The sequence below is a fragment of the Aquarana catesbeiana genome, linkage group LG13 (genome assembly GCF_042186555.1).
Source record: "Aquarana catesbeiana isolate 2022-GZ linkage group LG13, ASM4218655v1, whole genome shotgun sequence".
Classification (NCBI taxonomy): domain Eukaryota; kingdom Metazoa; phylum Chordata; class Amphibia; order Anura; family Ranidae; genus Aquarana; species Aquarana catesbeiana.
The window spans coordinates 73,785,821-73,804,581 of NC_133336.1; the positions used below are offsets into that span (position 1 = coordinate 73,785,821).

The 18,761-nt window shown below is 42.8% G+C and overlaps 1 protein-coding gene and 1 long non-coding RNA gene across 2 annotated transcripts in view; one reads left to right on the plus strand and one right to left on the minus strand.

Annotated features, from left to right (window-relative positions):
- LTK (leukocyte receptor tyrosine kinase) overlaps positions 1-18,761 on the minus strand; it is a 142,170-nt gene that overhangs the window by 115,605 nt on the left and 7,804 nt on the right. Inside the window, exons 2-7 of the mRNA XM_073609766.1 lie at positions 16,998-17,161; positions 11,736-11,830; positions 11,429-11,527; positions 8,504-8,681; positions 6,470-6,620; positions 5,971-6,102 (exon numbers count right to left, since the gene is read on the minus strand). Coding sequence (XP_073465867.1) covers positions 5,971-6,102; positions 6,470-6,620; positions 8,504-8,681; positions 11,429-11,527; positions 11,736-11,830; positions 16,998-17,155 — 813 coding nt within the window. The 5' untranslated portion in view covers positions 17,156-17,161. The remainder of the gene's footprint in view (positions 1-5,970; positions 6,103-6,469; positions 6,621-8,503; positions 8,682-11,428; positions 11,528-11,735; positions 11,831-16,997; positions 17,162-18,761) is intronic.
- LOC141117128 (uncharacterized) overlaps positions 11,472-18,761 on the plus strand; it is a 32,242-nt gene continuing 24,952 nt past the window's right edge. The window contains exon 1 of the long non-coding RNA XR_012237107.1: positions 11,472-11,715. This is a non-coding gene — a long non-coding RNA (uncharacterized lncRNA). The remainder of the gene's footprint in view (positions 11,716-18,761) is intronic.

Consider the following 18,761-nt stretch of genomic DNA (forward strand, 5'->3'; position numbering starts at 1 on the left):
ACTTTCAACGGACTTTTTTAGCCTAAAATCCGACGGACTTTAGATTTGAAGCATGCTTCAAATCTTTACGTCGTAAGTACGACGGACCCCGAAGTCCGCTCCTCTGTATGCTAGTCCGACGGACAAAAACCCATGCTAGGGCAGCTATTGGCTACCGGCTATGAACTTCCTTATTTTAGTCCGGTGTACGTCATCACGTACGAATCCGTCGGACTTTTGTGTGGTCGTGTGTAGGCAAGTCCGTTCGTTAGAAAGTCTGCTGCAAGTCCGCTGAAAGTCCGCCGGAAGTCTGTCGGACAGGCTGTCGGACTTTTGTAGACGAAAAGTCCGACCGTGTGTACGCGGCATTAGAAGTAGACACTTCAGAAACAGCAGTCGGGGCAATATTATCTCAGAGGCAGGGAGCTAAGGCTCTGCTGCATCCAGTTACTTTTTTTCTCCGCAAGCTATCAACTGCAGAAAGGAACTATGATGTCGGGGACCGTGAACTCTTGGCCATCAAAGCCTGGAGGAATGGAGGTACCTACTAGAGGGGGCTGCACACCCAATCTTGATCTACACCGATCATAAGAACCTTGAGTATTTAAGAACAGCAAAGAGATTGAAACCCAGGAGGGCATTGTTCTTTTCTAGATTTGCCTTTCACATAATGTACAGGCCCGGATCCAAGAATACAAACCCTGATGCGCTATTGTGAATGTTCAGTAAAGGAAGTTTCATCTCCAGATACCATTCTATCCTCTGGGAACTTCCTGTTACTTCAAGGAGACTTGAAGGAACAAATTAAATGAATGTTAGTGAGGAACCCCTCTCCAGCCGGAGTCTCTCTACTGGCAAAGGATGGGCTGCTTTGGCACAAAGGCAAGTTCTTTGTGCCGGAGGATCTCTGAATTTCCATATTTGGGTGATGCCATGATCATGTGCTAGTGGGTCATTTTGGCATTAGCAAGACAGCTGAACTAGTGCAATAAACATTTTGGTGGCCTGGGGCGGAGAGGGACTGTAGGAAATGCATGGAATCCTGCACCACTTAAATCCACAATAAAAACAGTAAATCCAGGGCTTGAGGAGAAGCCCTTGCCTGTCCCTGGCAGACCTTGGAAGATGATCTCAATAGATTTTATTGTAGAACTCCCCCCATCTGAGGGCCATAACACTATTTTTGTAGTTGTCGATCGGCTATCTAAGATGGCACACTTCATACCCATGAAGGGCACACCATCTGCCCAGGAAACGGCTCAAACCTTTGTCAAAGAGATCGTAAGGCTTCATGGCATCCCGGCCAATATTGTGTCTGATCGTGTGGTGCAGTTTACATCCAGATTCTGGAGAGCTTTATGTGATTCCCTCAGGATTGAACTCTCATTCTCTTCTGCATATCACCCACAAACAAATGGACAGACGGAGAGAACTAATCAAATCCTTGAACAGTATCTACGATGCTTCTCCTCATTTTCCCAAGACAACTGGGTCCCATGCTTCCCCTGGCCGAGTTTTCATATAACAATTCAGTTCACTCAGCCACAAAACATTCTCCATTTTTTGCAAACTACAGTTTCCACCCTTTGTTCTTGTTTAATACAGTACCAGATTGCCCTGTACCAGCTGTTCTTGAAACTATGAATTTCTTCAACTCTAATAACAAACTATTACAGGGAACAATGGCCAAGACACAGGCTTACAATAAGGAAGTTTTTGACAGGTAAAAAAGGGGAGAAGTGATCCTGAACCCTGGTGACCAAGTGTGGCTAGCAACAACAAATTTGAAACTAGCGTTTCCTTCGAAGAAACTGGGCCCTAAATTTGTGGGGCCATTTCCAGTGAAAAGATGGATTAACGAGGTTGCTTATGAATTAGAACTGCCAGATTCATTCAGGATCCATCCTGTGTTCCACATAACTCTGCTGAAACCTGCTATCTCTGATCCCTTTCTGGGACGAAACACCGGTCCACCTGAACCTGTAATTATCGACGGGGAGGAAGAATTTGAGGTGGAAACGATCTTAGATTGCAGGAAGAGGAGAAATCAGGTCCAGTACCTGATAAAGTGGAAAGGGTATGGGCCAGAGGACAACTCCTGGGAACCGGAAGGTAATATTCATGCCCGAGAGTTGGTTCAAGCCTTCAAGAACTCCCATCCTGCCAAGTGGGGCAAATTGGGCATCTGGAGGCTGCCCTCTGGGGGGGGGGGCAATGTGAGGAAGCCCATGCCAGCAACCAAAATGGTAGTTGCAAAACTTCATGACTGTCATTGTGACAGTCATGGCGCCAAAATGGTTATTTAAACGGGGTCAGTAACTGGACTCAGTGCTGTCTGCTCTACAGCGTTCCCTGTGTGACTTTGCATTTAGGGATGAGCCCGATGTTCAAATTGAACGTCAACTCGAACATCGGGTGTTCGCCTGTTCACCGAACAGTGAACAATATGCGGTGTTCGTGGCAAATTCGAAAGCACCCTCCTGTTCGGTTGGGAGCAGAACATGCGAACAGGCAAAAAATTTGGCAGAACACCGTTTATGGGACACTAACATGAAAAATCAAAAGTGCTAATTGTAAAGGCTTATATGCAAGTTATTGTCATAAAAAGAGTTTGGGGACCTGGGTCCTGCCCCAGGGGACATGTATCAATGCAAATTTTTTTTTTTAAAATGGCTGTTTTTTCGGGTGTAGTGATTTTTTTTAATGCTTAAAGTGAAACAATAAAAATTAAATATTCCTTTAAATATAAATATGCCTGGGGGGTGTCTATAGTATGTCTGTAAAGTGGCTCATTTTCCCATGTTTAGAACAGTACCACAGCAAAATGACATTTCTAAAGGAAAAATTGTAATTCAAAACTGATCGCGGCTGTAATGAATTGTTGGGTCTCAGCAATATAGATACAGATAATTGACAAAAGAGCATGGGATCCCCCCCTCCATTACTAGGCCCTTTGGGTCTGATATGAATATTAAGGGGAACCCCGAATCAAAATATAAAAAAAAAAGGTCTGATATGGAAATAATGGGAAGTCCCCGTGGCGTCAGAGGGGGCGGGGTCTTCCGCTTACATCACTGGGTGGCCCCGCCCTCAGTCATATAAGAGCTATCACAGCGAAGATGCGTCAGAAGGCGGGAGCCTCCCATGGAGGCGGGTCGGTCGCGCCTTTTTTTTTCTTTTTCGTTCCGTCGGGCGGCGTGAACTTACTTCGTGGGACATTTTAATTTTTTTATTTTTTAATAAAGGACTTGTCCCAAGCTGTGCCTTGTCTTTTTTACCATTTTGACACTTTTTTGTGAAATAGTAGGGATACACTTGTACCCCGTTACCAATTCACACAGGGGGAAGGCGGGGATCTGGGGGACCCCTTGTTAAAGGGGGATTCCAGATTCCAATAAGCTCCCCACCCGCAGACCCCCACAACTCATCCCCACAAGGATTGTGGGGATGAGGCCCTTGTCCCCATTAACATGGGGACATGGTGCTTTGGGGGGCTACCCCAAAGCACCCTTCCCATGTTGAGGGCATGAGGCCTGGTACTGTTCAGGAGGGGGGGCACTCTCTCGCCCCCCCTCTTTTCCTGTGCTCTGTTGCGTGCTCAGGTAAGGGTCTGGTATGGATTTTGGGGGGGACCCCGACAACATTTTTTTTGAAAATTTGACTCAGGGTTCCCCTTAATATTCATACCAGACCAAAAAGGCCTATTAATGGATGGGGGGGGGGGATCCCATGCTTTTTTTTTTCAATTATCTATATCTATATCTAGACCCAACAATACATTACAGCTGTGATCAGTTTTAAATGACAATTTTTCTTTTAGAAATGTCATTTTGCTGTGGTACTGTTCTACACATGGGAAAAATGTGCCACTTTACAGGCATACTATAGACACCCCCGAGGCATGATATTTAAAGGAATATTTCATTTTTATTGTTTCACTTTAAGCATTAAAAAAAATCACTGCTCCCGAAAAAAACGGCCATTTAAAAAAAAAAATTGCATTGATACATGCCCCCTGGGGCAGGACCTGGGTCCCCAAACACTTTTTATGACAATAACTTGCATACAAGCCTTTAAAATTAGCACTTTTGATTTTTCATGTTCGTGTCCCATAGACTTTAAAGGTGTTCGGCCATATTTTTTGCCTGTTCGCATGTTCTGCTGTGAACTGAACAGGAGGGTGTTCGGCTCATCCCTATTTGCATTATCTTACCTGACTCCTGTTCCTGTTGTGACCCGGCTTGCTTCCTGACTCCTGTTCCTGTTTTCTACCTGCATCTGACCTCGGCTTGTCCTCCACTACGCATCTGCCTGTTCCTTCTGCCACTTCGTTGCCAGCCCATTGATGACCCGACCTGTATCCTGACTCTGCTCCTGCCTCTGCCTCAGTTCCTGACGTGGCCGCCTGTGTATGACCCGGCTTGCCTGTACCTGCCTTCTCTTCAGTCTTGGAGGTGCCACCATCCCTCCTGCAGCTGCACTTCTGCCTGTGGGGTCCCAGTGCCAACTTGTTCCAGCTCCCTGCTTACTGTTGCTCCTGGACTTCTACAATACCTACACCTCTACAGTTCGGCCAGGAAGTTCCAGTCCAGCCCCAGGTTCAGTGATCCTGCCAGACACTTGTGCGACTCTGCATCTCGGCGCTCCCTGTCAGCTCTATCAGGGGCTCCGAGTCAGAGCTGTAAGAGAGGCCATTTTCTGCATATCAGGCTCTACCATCAGGTACGTGACACTGATCTAGGTTCAGCACGGTGTTCTGTGTGCTGGCCTATGTGATGAGCATGCTCAATGACACATGGGGTGCGGAGGCCAAGTTGCTCAGGAATGGTTTTGGCATAGAGATCTGTGAGCTGTGCATTGGAAAATGATTCTGGAAAGCCAATAATCCACAAATTATTTCGCCGGAGCGATTTTCCAAATCATCTAATTTGTCCCACAGTTCTCTATTAGAGTGTGAAAGGTGTGCAAGGACAGCAGCGTTAGCTGTAGTATCATCTTCTAGTGAGGAGATCTGCTCCTCTGTATGAGAGATCCATTGAGTCTGGGTCTGGAATTCTACATGAAGCTGCTCCATTCCCCTCTGCACTGCAGCATCCACTGTGGCAACCAGGGTAGGTGTGAGAAGAGCTACAACCGCCTGAGCTATGCCTGCAGGAGAGGCAGAATTGCTAGCTGCTGTGCCTGTGTGAGACTGCACTGTCACAATAGCGATGGGGGTTGGGAGCCATCTTGGCCATGGCCACCGCTGTATCAGCTGAGGGCTGCATTGTGGAGGAGAGCGATTGGTTTTGTGGGAACGCTCCACAAACCGATCCATGAGGGTCCCGCCGGGTGGGTGAGATGGAGGGGGTATGCCTGAGGCGCTAGTGGGCTTTGGATGCGGGTTTTGGAGAGGAGTGCAGTGGGAGCTTGCTCTGCCTACCTCCTCCTCATGCGGCACCGGATCCAGAAGTGTGTTTTTTGTTTTAATATTTTTTTGCATTATATGTTTTTCACCCATGCGATATTGATTCACATTTATTGCATGCTATTGCAGATATATGACATTTGCAGTTTTGATTTTGGGATATTGATTTACCACTTATTGCATATTTCTGCAGATTTTTGATATTTAGAGTGTTTGTTTTGAGGTCATAATCACATATGGATGTAAACACAACGTGTGTAAGGATTAATGTAGAGAAGTAGCGCCTACTTTACTTTTAACGGCCTTTGTAGAATGAAATCTGATGAGTCAGTTGACTGGTTGAAAATTTGTATCCGATTTCAGAGTTAATTCCCTTGGCAGAAGTATTAAAGGAGATCCTAGTCTGGCTAGGTAAGCAATCTGATCCAGATAAAAGATCCATTATGTCCTGCCAGTTTAGTGATTTGTAATTCAAGCTAAACAGCCACATACATATGTTGTAAAATGGATGAATGAATAGTCTGTATTCTAGTTAAATAATCAAAAGTCTTGTTTATGTGTATAAGCCTGAGCAATGTGCCAACCTTAAATACATAGGTAGCTCCACCTCCACCTCCTCCTCCACCTGCCCAATCCGAGAGACTGTTCTTCTCTTTGTATTCATCCTCAATGACTGATAGCTCTCCCATGCAAATTTCTTGGGTCTTATTATTTTTCTAAGAAATTGAAAGGCAACAGTTGTCAATGAAGTGATTAGCTATGACTTTTTTTCCAATGTATAATTAATTCACATACCTATATAAAAAAAAGTAAGCGTAATACATTCTTGTTTATAAAATGATATAACGGATATAATTATTAAACAAGCTATTGCAAATTATTTATATTTGACTTCTTGCAACCATGGCAACAATACTGAGTGCTTCTTCTTGCTTGTGTAATTGCGTCATTGATTTTCCCAAACGTTATTAGTGGGACTGGCTGTAGTGGACAGAACCTCCCACTTAACATTTTCTTTGAGGATGTACTGTACACTGATATGTATAATTAATTTGATTCTTAAACTATAAAGCAAACATTTACCCCAGGGCATGCATCTTCTCCTTGTTGGCCAACAAGGATATAGAGCAACTCATCTTTCTCTAGGTGGAAGACTCCAGACATGAAGATGCCATGAGAGCGCTTGTTATGGTTCTTGGCTCCTTTACCTCCCGCTGCACCATAAGCAAAAATCCTGCAATGAAAAGAGTATACTCAAAGATGTTTTTATCCCTTTTGCGAATTATAATAGTGCTATAGCATGCACATGTAGCTGGGTCCCAACAAGAAATATATTAGGAATAGGAAAGTTTTTCCATGTGGAATATCTTCATTTTATTAACTTATAAATTTGTCTGCAAAATACACAGGGCAGATGATGACAAGAGTAATCCTCTTCTGGAGCAACTTATGTAACGTTAATCAATAAGACAGACCATTACAGACTCCCTAGAGGCACTTCATCAAAATAATGTCATTGCTGTCTCAATTACATCATCAGATCTCATTTTAGAAGTTTTCCACTGAAATGATACGGGGACATTTTTGCAGTGAGTTTTTCTTTTTCTGATTCCCTGAAACATTAAAGTTGAGGGCCCTTTCTCTCGGGCATTCCGCTCAGCTGGTTTTCATCTGTCTGTTTTCTGATGAAAAACAGAGCAATTTATTCCTATGATTCAGATGATCATCCGTTTACATCCGCCTACATCCATGTCTATTCAGGTCTGTTTTTTCAAATGAAACAAGACTGTATCTTTTTCCATTTAGACAGATCTGAACAGATGTAAACGGATGTCATCTGTTTAGGTCTGTTCCATCTATGTCTGATTTTAGAGCTGGTTCACACCACAATATCTACGTTCTGAATGTGTTTTTGCATGCACAATTTTGATGTGTTTTTATGCATTCTGGTGCATTTTTGATGCTTTTTAATGAATTCCAGTGCATTTTTTTTCCGTCCTCTTTTAATTTTTGGCATTTTTAATGTGTTTTGCCATGTTCCACATGCGTTTCATACAGAAAAAATGCAACATATTCTACTTTTGTTGACTGCACTGGAACACACTGGTGGGAATTAGGGCCATTGGAATCTGTTAAACACTGTACATGCATTTTTTATGCAGAATAAAAATGCACTGGACTGCATTTGGTGTGAATCAACCCTTAGGCATGAAATGTTTTTTGTATATAGTTTTATCACCTATTGGTTTCTGCAACTTATACAAAAAAAAACTGATGCAAAAAGGGATGTAGACTAGTGTAAACTGAACTGAAATGCAAATTGGTGTAAACTGAACTGAAGATGTATGTTCAAACTGATGTGAGCTGAAGTAACCTAAATCAGTATTCATCCATTTTTTTCTAAGAAAAAAATGTGACTGAACTGATGATGCCAGCGTGAAAGTACCCTTGCTCAAAAAAGTACCTTCTCTTGCTCTCAGCTCCCTCCAAATCTCCAAATTCCTATTCTTTGTTACTGTGATCTGACTTCCGGTGAGAAGGTGGCTCAGTTTGTTCTTTATGGTTCCATTGTATGTAAAAGCACAGCCACCCTCCCAAGATGGACAAGGGATTTGGGACTATTAGCGGGTTTAAAGGGCTATTTTTATTTAGCATGCACAGTGCTATTTTACCCCTAAAAAGGTGTCAGAATAACTCGGAAAAAGTAATGCTATCATATATTGCTTAGGAATAAATTCCAGTTTATCAATACCTGATGTAAACTTTTTCATTAATGTTTAGGGGAAGTACTCTATATGACAAAAGCCTGTGGACACCTGACCATTACACCTATATGAGCTTGTTGGTTATCCCATTCCAAGACCACGGGCTGTAACACCATATATACCTTCCCTTGAAAAATCCGAACTCATTAAATTTGAAATGATGTCTACATATATATATGGTAATTTTTGGGTCTGCAAAAATATTTAATGCAAACAAAGTAGATTTTTGATCTCTGTAATTATTGAGGAATATATTTAAACAAACTTTTTTTTCTGCATGGAGTTTAGCTCTAAGGCATCTTTTTCAGTTTAATTCTCAGAATGAGTCTGTTTTATTTTCATTTCTACTCACGTGTATACTTTGGTAAATGGGACCCTCCACATCTGGACACCTTTCAGTGGGCCATCTTTCCCAACAGTCACAGAAATGTTGGTGTTGCGGTATGCATTGTTACACTGGGCCTGAGTTGGGCCATGAGGTCCTCTGGCACCACAAGTAGAGAACCACCAGTACATGTCTTCTTCCTCTTCTACGTGGAGACCAAACACAAAATATATTACAGAGAATTGATTGTACAAATAATTACACACATATTTAAGCTTTTTTTCTTAAATTTGCCTTTAAGAACAGTAATAATAAGAAACATGCAACCAAAATCAACCAATCCTTCAAAAAGAACAAGGTACCTTTCTAAAGGTATGTCCACAAACAGAGAGTTTATATGTACATTTGTGTTTTGATATTTTCCGCTCTACCCCTTTATTTTTCCATGACAGTTGCTGCAGTCCCTAATTTTGCCATTTCCAACCCCAATGTGATGCTACTTCGGCATAACTCCAGCCAGCCTTTATATTTAGAAGTGTCAGGTACAACTCACTGGACCCCACCAACCTGAACAACCTTAGACCCATCTAATTGCTCCCATTCACCTCTAAACTTCTAGAAAGCTTAGTCTACAACTGTCTTAGCTCCTACCTCAGTGAAAATAATGTTCTTGATCCCTTACAGTCTGGCTTTCGCTGGCAGTACGCCACAGAAACTGCCTTACCAAAACTCCCTAACGATTTACTAACTGCTAAAACCAATGGCCACTATTCCATACTCCTACTACTTGACCTCTCCGCAGCCTTTGAAACTGTTGACCACCCACTCCATGTCAATAAAGTCTGTTTTCTTGGCCTCCAAGATTCTGCTCTATCCTGGTTCTCCTCCTACCTATCAGAACGCTCCTTCAGTGTTACCTACAACTCTGTCTCCTCCTCTCGATTGCACCTTTCTGTGGGGGTCCCCCAAAGGCTCTGTTCTTGGACCCCTTCTCTTCTCTATTTACACCTCCTCCCTTGGTCACTTGATAACCGCCCATGGCTTCCAATACCATCTTTACTCTGATGACACCCAAATCTATCTGTCTACTCTTCACCTTACTCCTTCAGTCTCCTCTCGCATTACTAACTGACATATTAGCATGGATGTCACATCATTTCCTTATACTAAATCTCTGTAAAACTGAGCTGATAATAATCCCCACCACCCGTGCCCCCCTTCATGACTTTTCCATCAAAATCAATAATGCAACCATCAATCCCTCTCCTCATGTCAGGGTACTAAGTGTAATCCTAGACTCTGATCTGTCCTTTCAGCCCCAAATCCAATCATTGTCAAAAGCTTGTAGACTTCACCTCTGTAACATCTCTTAAATACATCCTTTTTAACAATTGAAACCACCAAGCTACTCATTCACTCCCTTGTTATCTCTCACCTTGACTATTGCAACTCCCTTCTCATAGGCCTACCTCTCCATAGGCTATCCCCTTTTCAGTGGAAAAAGACAAAAAGCAGCGCCATCTAAGTGTAGCAGTAAAACATTTTAATATTGGAAACATTAGAGTAACACTGACAAGAGAGTGATTAAAACCAGCATGTGTGTAATGGGATCATCCGCTCTGTCCCAGGTAGGGTGCTTCGTGTCTCTAGCTGCAGAGGCTGCCTTAGATCTGGCTTCGCTGGTGGCTAGAGACAGGAAGCACCCTACCTGAAACAGAGCGGATGATTCCATTACCCACATGCTGGTTTTATTCGCTCTCTTGTGAGTGTTACTCTAATTTTTCCAATATTAAAATGTTTTACTGCTACACATAGATGGTGCTGCTTTTGTCTTTCTCCACATAGTTTTATGTTTCTCCCAGTATGGACTCACTATTTCAGTGGACTAAATAAGACTGCCTTATTGTGTGACCAAGTCACAATAATTTTTTTATCCTTTTTTATCATTTTTACAAGCCCTATCTGGAGTGTGCCATATAATTTGTTGATCTTTTGGTTATCCCCTCTTCAGTCTATCATGAATGCTGCTACCAGACTTATCCACCTTACCAACCGCTCAGTGTCTGCCAACCCTCTCCACCAATCCCTATGCAGCAAATTAAATCCAAAATTCTAACCACAACATATAAAGCGGTTCACAACTCTGCCCCGAGCTACATCACCAATCTTATCTCAAAACAGCAACCAAACCATCCTCTCCGCTCCTCTCAAGACCTCCTACTCTGAAGCTCCCTTGTCTCCTCCTCCCATGCTCGTCTCCAGGATTTCTCCAGAGCCTCTCCCATTCTCTGGAATTCGCTACCTCAACCTGTCCGGCTATCTCCTACTCTAGCTGCCTTTTGGCAATCCCTGAAAACTCATCTCTTCAGGGAAGCTTATCACGCCTCCAGCTAATCTTTTACCACTTCCATCAGCTCATTCCCCACAATTACGACCTTTTTTACCACCTGCCCCACCCTTTTAGATTGTAACCTCTTCTGAGCATGGCTCTCTTAATCCTCTTGTATTGTAACTGTAATTGTAACTCCCTTTTTATATTGTAAAGTGCTGCATAAACTGTTGACACTATATAAATCCTGTATAATAATATTAATAATAATACAACCTTCAATAAACATCCTCAATATGATTAAAAACTGGGTTAAACTACGTTGCATTCTACTTCCATTGCCATTCTGCATTTGCTGAATGGCTTTCGTGGCTCAGCCATCTATTTAGTTATAATATAGCCTTACAGTACTGTACTGTAACTTTCACATATTGTTGTCTTAAAAGCAGATTTGTCTCAGCATTTTTCTAATTACTCTGTGCACACATCACAATTGCTTGGATGCAAAAGAAGGAGGTAACCAGTAATACTTGAAATTGTATTCCTCTTTAAGTATACACCCTCAAATGTGTATTGGAATATTCAGTGTGAGAAAAGAACTGACTTGCAGCCTAAATACCAACCGGTGTAAATAGGCTCCGACAGGGGGTTGACAGTGTCATCTTCCCACGAGTCTCTCTGGACTGGTGCTTCCTGTTCTCCAGAACTCAATTTTATTCTTCCTGGCACAACACAAAACACATACAAACAAGCTTATACTTGTCTAAAGGTAACACTTTTTAAAGAAAGCTCAGGGAAAGCAATACACGACTGTGGACACAGACCTCACCAAGCAATCTTATATGACACATTCCAATCAAGGACTACAAATCGTCCATATGGTTATTGCGCTCCAGCTGTGACATCTACTGTAAGTGCCACAAGATTTACCTGAATTAAAGCAGTCTGCAGAAAATGTGAAGTTATCAACAATGATCTGCGTGAGTGAATCTCTGCCCCATGTAGCCACCAACTGCATGCGGAATCTGCGGAGACATAGCAAAGAGTTATTAATAATGTCTGTAAGGCCTGAGGGAAAATTTCCAGCAAACTATGCAATGGGACACCTTAGAAGAAGTCAGCTATGTGATCTTTACATAAATCTCATAGACAATCAATTAGTTCTTTTTCTTTGAGCTTAGACTGGTATGTAAGCAATGAACGATGCTGCATTATTTTGTCCCCACATGTGATTTGTCTTGTACAGCATCTCATTACTGGGTTTGTGACTTAAATGGTGGCCTGTTTTCGTGAGTAGGGTTCATCAGTATATGCTGGTTTAGAAAGACCATGGCCGACACTGGGAATATGGTGGAGGATTTAAAGACAGTATTATTTTTGCCCTAGCTTTTATGCCTTAACAGCAGTGGTGAACAAAGTAACCAAAGGGCCCTAAACTTTACATTTCTCTAGTAAACAATATGAGCCTTGGTTAACCACTTAAGGAACAGAAGATTTTCCCCCTTAAAGGGTTTGTTAACCCATCTATATAAAACTATGCTAGCCCCTCTTTTAGAGGCTAGCATAGCACACTGTGCCAGTAGTTTTAAAAAACGTGTGTTCTAAATACCTAATTTGAGCTGTCTTCAGGCCGGTCACATCACTCGCGGCCTCTTTACAGCTCCGGTGAATTGCTTCTGTGGGAGGGGCCGTGATCTCCCCAGCTGACGTCAGAGTGGCTGCTCATCCCCTCCGCAGAAGCCCTGTATCGGAGCTGTAAAGTGGCCACGAGTCACGTGACTGGCCTGAAGACAGCTCAAAATACCGGACTTATAATTTTTCCTCCCCCATATGCCCCTTTCCCTTCCCCGATCTCTCTGTCAAAATCGATGGCACAACTATAAGCCCATCCCCGCATGCCAAGGTTCTAGGTATAGTCCTGGACTCTGAACTTTACTTTAAGCACCACATCCAATCACTGTCCAAATCTTGCCACCTCGATCTGTGCAACATCTCCAAAATATGCCTCTTTCTAACCAATGACACAACAAAGCTCTTAATTCAATCACTGGTCATCTCTCGCCTCGACTACTGCAACTCCCTTCTCGTTGGCTTACCGCTACATAATCTATCACCTCTTCAATCCATCATGAATGCTGCTGCTAGACTTAGCCACCTTACCAATCGCTCTGTGTCTGCTACCCCACTCTGTCAATCCCTCCACTGGCTTCCGCTCACTCGACAAATTAAATTCAAAATACTAACAACTACTTACAAAGCCATCCACAATTTAGCCCCCAGCTACATCACTAGCCTAGTCTCTAAATACCAACCTACTCGTTCTCTTCGTTCTTCTCAAGACCTCCTGCTCTCTAGCTCCCTCGTCACCTCCTCCCATGCTCGCCTCCAGGACTTTTCCAAAGCCTCTCCAATCCTGTGGAATGCCTTACCCTAATCTGTCCGCTTATCTCCTATTCTATTAGCTTTTAGACGATCCCTGAAAACCCTCCTCTTCAGAGAAGCCTACCCTACCCACAGGTAACAACTGTATTTTCATTTTCTCCATCAGCTCACCCCCCACAGTTATTATTATCTAGATTGTAAGCTCTAATGAGCAGGGCCCTCTTATCCCTACTGTATTGATTTGTATTGTAAGTGTACTGTCTGCGGTCATGTTGTAAAGCGCTGCGCAAACTGTTGACGCTATATAAATCCTGTATTATAATAATAATATTAATAATATTACCGTATGTACTCGAGTATAAGCCAAGTTTTTCAGCACATTTTTTTTGTGCTCAAAATGCCCCCCCTCAGCTTATACTCCAGTCCTCCTCTGCAGCCTAATCCCCCGGCACTGTGATACATTCAGTCTAATCACATGCCATGCCTCTGCCTCAGTCTCATGCCTCTGTCTCAGCCTCATGCCTCTGCCTCATGCCCCTTGATCGGCGTTGTGCCGGCATTATCTCCTGGCGCTGTGCCCATCTGCAGTCTTATCCCCCGGCACTGTGATACATTCAGTCTAATCAGCGGCCAAGCAGTGTAACCAAGCACCGCCTCCTCCTCATCGTCCTCGTCTGTGATAGGCTGAACACTGACTCACTGCTGGGAAACCGAGTCAGTGTTCCGTCATGGAGAAGGGCATGGAGGATGACGAGGAGGAGGCGGCGCTTGGTTACACTGCATGGCCGCCAATTAGACTGAATGTATCACAGCGCCGGATTAAGACTGCAGATGGGCACAGCGCCAGGAGATAATGCCGGCACAATGCCGATCAAGGTACTTGAGACAGTGGCATGAGGCTGAGAAAGAGGCATGAGGCTGAGGCAGAGGCATGAGGCATGAGGCATGAGGCAGAGGCATGAGGCAGAGGCATGAGGCAGAGGCATGAGGCATAGGCATGAGGCTGAGCCAGAGGCATAAGGCTGAGACAGAGGCATGAGGCTGAGACAGAGGCATGATGCTGAGACAGAGGCATGAGGCTGAGACAGAGAAATGAGGCAGAGGCATAGGCATGAGGCTGAGACATAGGCATGAGGCATAGGCATGAGGCTGAGACAGAGGCATGAGGCATAGGTATGAGGCTGAGGCATGCAGATGGATAGAGTAAAGCTGCAGATGGGCATTGTTGACCCTCTTTTTCACTTACAGTAGCTGCTGCATTCTCACCCTTGGCTTATACTCAAGTCAATAAATTTTCCCTGTTTTTTGTGATAAAAGTAGGTGCCTCGGCTTATATTCGGGTCGGCTTATACTCGAGTGTATACGGTAAAAATAATAATAATAATAATAATTTGGTATTTAGAACACTCATTTTTTAAAAACTACTGACATAGTGTGCTATGCCAGCCTCTAATAGAGAGGCTGGCAGTGATAATTTAGCGGTGGGGGGGTAGGGTTGGGCCAGGACAGAGACAGACACAGAGGGGGATAACAGGCAGGAAGGAGGGGGTGAGGGGGGAGAGAGGAGAGCAGAGGGGACAGATATGTACGATGGAGGGAAGCAATCAGACCACGGTGATCAGGGCGGAGCAGCCCTGATTTTCGTGGTCTGTTTTGAGAGGGCATACAGGAAGTAGCAAGTTCAGGTTTTTTTTTTACAGTTTAGAGGGGGACAGATTACGCGGCACAAGCGCTGTGCTGTGTAATCTGCTTTAAGGGACCAGGATCTGCATATTTTGTTTTGGGTTAACAAACACTTTAATGACCAGGCCATTTTTTGCCATGTGGCACTGCATCACTTTAACTGACAATTGCGCAGTCGTGCGATGCTGTACCCAAATAAAATTGACATCCTTTTCTTCTCACAAATAGGGCTTTCTTTTGGTGTTATTTGATCACCTCTGGAGTTTTCATTTTTTGCGCTATAAACAAAAAAAGACCTACAATTTTTTTAAAAAACCCAAACATTTTTTTTTTACTTTTTGCTATAATAAATATTACAAAAAAATAAAAACAAAAACAAAAATTCTTCATCAGTTTAGGCCAATATGTATTCTTCTACATATTTTTGGTAAACAAAAATCTCAATAACCGTATATTGATTGGTTTGCGCAAAAGTTATAGAGCCTACAAAATAGGGAATAGATTTATGCCATTTATATTATTTATTTTTTTTACTAATAATGGCGGTGATCAGCGATGTTTAGCAGGACTGTGTTATTGCGGCAGACAGATCGGACACTTTTGACACTTTTTTGGGATCACTGACATTTATACAGCGATCAGTGCTATAAAAATGCACCGATTACTGTAAAAATGTCACTGGCAGGGAAGGGGTTAACATTAGGGGCGATCAAGGAATAAAATGTGTTCCCTTGGAGGTATTCCAAACTGTGGGGGCAGTGTACTGACTGGTAGACATGTGCAGAACAAAAAAAAATAGTTTTGTTTCATTTCATTATTTTCATAAATTTGTTTAGTTAAATTTGTTTCATTTGTTTAATTCGTTTTCGGGATTCGTTTCGTTTATTAATTTTTGAATAGTTTCGAAACGTTTTCAAATCAATTTCGGATAGTTTTCAAATTCGAAAAGTTTTCAAATCAATTTTGAATAGTTTTTAAAAAGTTTTCGAATTTGAAAAGTTCTCGAATTTGAAAATAGAATTAAATAGAATAGAAAATAAAGGAATAGAATAGAAATTTTTATTTCGTTTCTATTCCTTTATTTTCGATTCTATTCTATTCTCTTTGGAACTTGGAAAACTATTCGAATTTGAAAACTATTTGAGTTTGAAAACTATTAAAATTCGAATAGTATTCGAAAATGATTTGAATTTCGTCCAAATTCGAATATCATTATTTCAGATTTGTTTAAATTCGGTACTATTCTAATTCAGAAATTCTGATACATTTGAATAAGGAAAATTTGTCTAAATTTTAATTCGGAACGAAACAAACCGCAGATGTCTACTGACTGGAGGAGGAGCGAGATCGCTGTTCCTAACCACTTGGAACATACGGTCCCTCTCTACTCCCCTGACAGAACAGGGATCTGTTTGTTTACATTGACAGATCCTCATTCTGCCTCCCTGTGGAGTGATCGAGGGTGGCCGGTGGACATAGCAGCTGCCAGCCACGCGCATAAGCTTCCCCGCCGTGCAGCTGTTTAAAGGGCCGAAGTACAGCTATGGCGATTTGCGGGAATGAGCCAACCTGCTGCCGTATAATGACGTTGGCTGGTCGGCAAGTGGTTAAAGGCTAAGTTCACCTTTTTTTTTATTCTTTCTAAATTTCAGCCCCCCTATGTACCAATATAGCATTAATGTACTTATTTAGCTAAATAAAAAACAGCTTTCCATTTATTCTAAACACGCTTACCTTACTCTCTTCATAGCTGTTTAAAAACACTGCTCAATTACCTCTGCCTTACTTCCTGGACAGACTTTAGGTCATGACACAGGAAGGAGTTGACCAGCTGATCTCATTAGCACACACCCTGCATCATCTACCCTCAGCTGGTCAACTCCTTTCTGTGTTATGACCTAAAATCTGTCCAGGAGGTAAGGCAGAAGTAATCAAGCAGTGTTTTTAAACAGCTATGAAGAGAGTGTGGTAGACTTGTATAGAATAAATGGAAATCGGTTTTATTTTTGCAATTGGTACATAGCTGGGCTGGCATTTAAAAAAAAAAGAAGTTAAACAAAGGTGAACTTAGCCTTTAATGTAGCTTCACAGCTTGTTTAGTCGCTAAAATTATGTGTCTGCACAAACCTGTCATTGAACTGAGGAATCTTGAATGTCGCTGAAGACCAGGAATCAGTATGACTTCCTTCCGTCAACCATAACTTAGCTGTGCTCATCCCAGCATTTTCTTCCTGGGAATACACTGCCAGCGTGCCATTGAAGGTGCCATATACAAGGAACTTCATAGTAAACTAAAATATACAAAATAAATATTTTGTCACACATGTCTACAATAGTGTTTCAAACCACATTGTCTGTGCTGAATTAATTAAAATGCGCTATTACAATATTAAAAAGCAGTGTGCAGATTTGTAAATAGCCACCAGGAAGCTTCCAGCTGTCATTTCTATATTGTAGGTAGGAGAATAAAGAAGAGCACACTTCCTTCCCCTACTTATTACTTTAGTTATGTAATTAATGTACAGTATCTCACAAAAGTGAGTACACACCTCACTTTTTTTTGTAATTCCTTTATTTCAATAGAAAGTGCATTTAACAATTACCACATATAGCAGAGATGCATAGTAATAATCAGACAGAAAGATCAATGTGATCATGAGATTAGGTAAACATATCAGATACCCCAGCCCCACACAGTGAACAGAGCGTATAAAGAAAACACAGGATAGAGATATAATCGGTGTGTGAAGCTGGGGAGGCATCCTAACAAATACTTGCGCGACCTAGAACTGATAATAATGTATGCAAAGCTATACAATACGAAAAACTTTTTTCTTTTTTTTTTTTTAAAGTTTAAACAGTTGTTTGGGAGGCAAGGCAACCCAAAGGCCAGGTGGGCCCAAACATGGGACACATGAAATAAGTAATGCACATCAGGATATTCAGAGTATCTGATCAGAACAGCCCATGATTGGGTAAGATTATGGGGAAGAGGTGTGAACGAGGGTGGGGGGAGGGGAGTGGTAGAGGGTCTGACAACCCTAGGAGGGGGAAAGGGATAAGGACCAAGAAAAGAGGGGAGTGAGACGAGAGGCAGGGAGATGAAGGGTGGAAGCATAGTGGAGTACTGGGCAAATAGCAGAAAGTGGAAAAGAGTAGAGTAGGGAAGGGTAGCGAGACGGCCCAATGGGTCTGACTGTGCAACCTCACGGAGATAAGCGTCTGTGTATATAAAGTGTTGCCAAGGTCTCCAGGTCTCCCAGAAGGGCTCCTCCCTGTTGTTCAAGGTGGCAGTGAGATCCTCCATGTCTCTTAGTTCGTTCACTTTAGAAAACCACAAGGACTTCGCCGGCGGGTTCCCCGATCTCCAACACAGAGGGATGCATGCCTTGGCAGCATTCAGTAGCTGGATGGTGAGAGAGGCCTTATATTTCTTGATGGGTGGTTCTGAAAGGTGAAGCAGGCAGGCCGCGGGGTTCCCCTCTAGAGAGACACCAGTCAGGAGTTTGATCATGTGGGTCACCTCAAGCCAGAAAGAAGAGAGTTTGGGGCAGGTCCAAAAAATGTATAGCATCATTCCCTCTGCAGTGCCACAACGCCAACAAAGGCTAGAGACCTGTGGGAAGAAATGGTGCAGGGTGGTGGGTACCCTATACCATCGGGTCATAATTTTGTAGCAGGTCTCCTGGACTCTGGTGGCTATAGAGGATTTCTGAGCAAAGTGGAGAATCTCCTCTCTCTGGGGGACAGTGAATTGAATGCCGAGTTCCACTTCCCACTTAGAGAGGAACGAGGGAATGAACCCTTCTGCTGGTCGAGTTAGGGAGGAGTAAATAAGCAAGAGACTGTGCCGCACTGGCTCCCCGCAATGGCAGATGTGTTCTAGTTCAG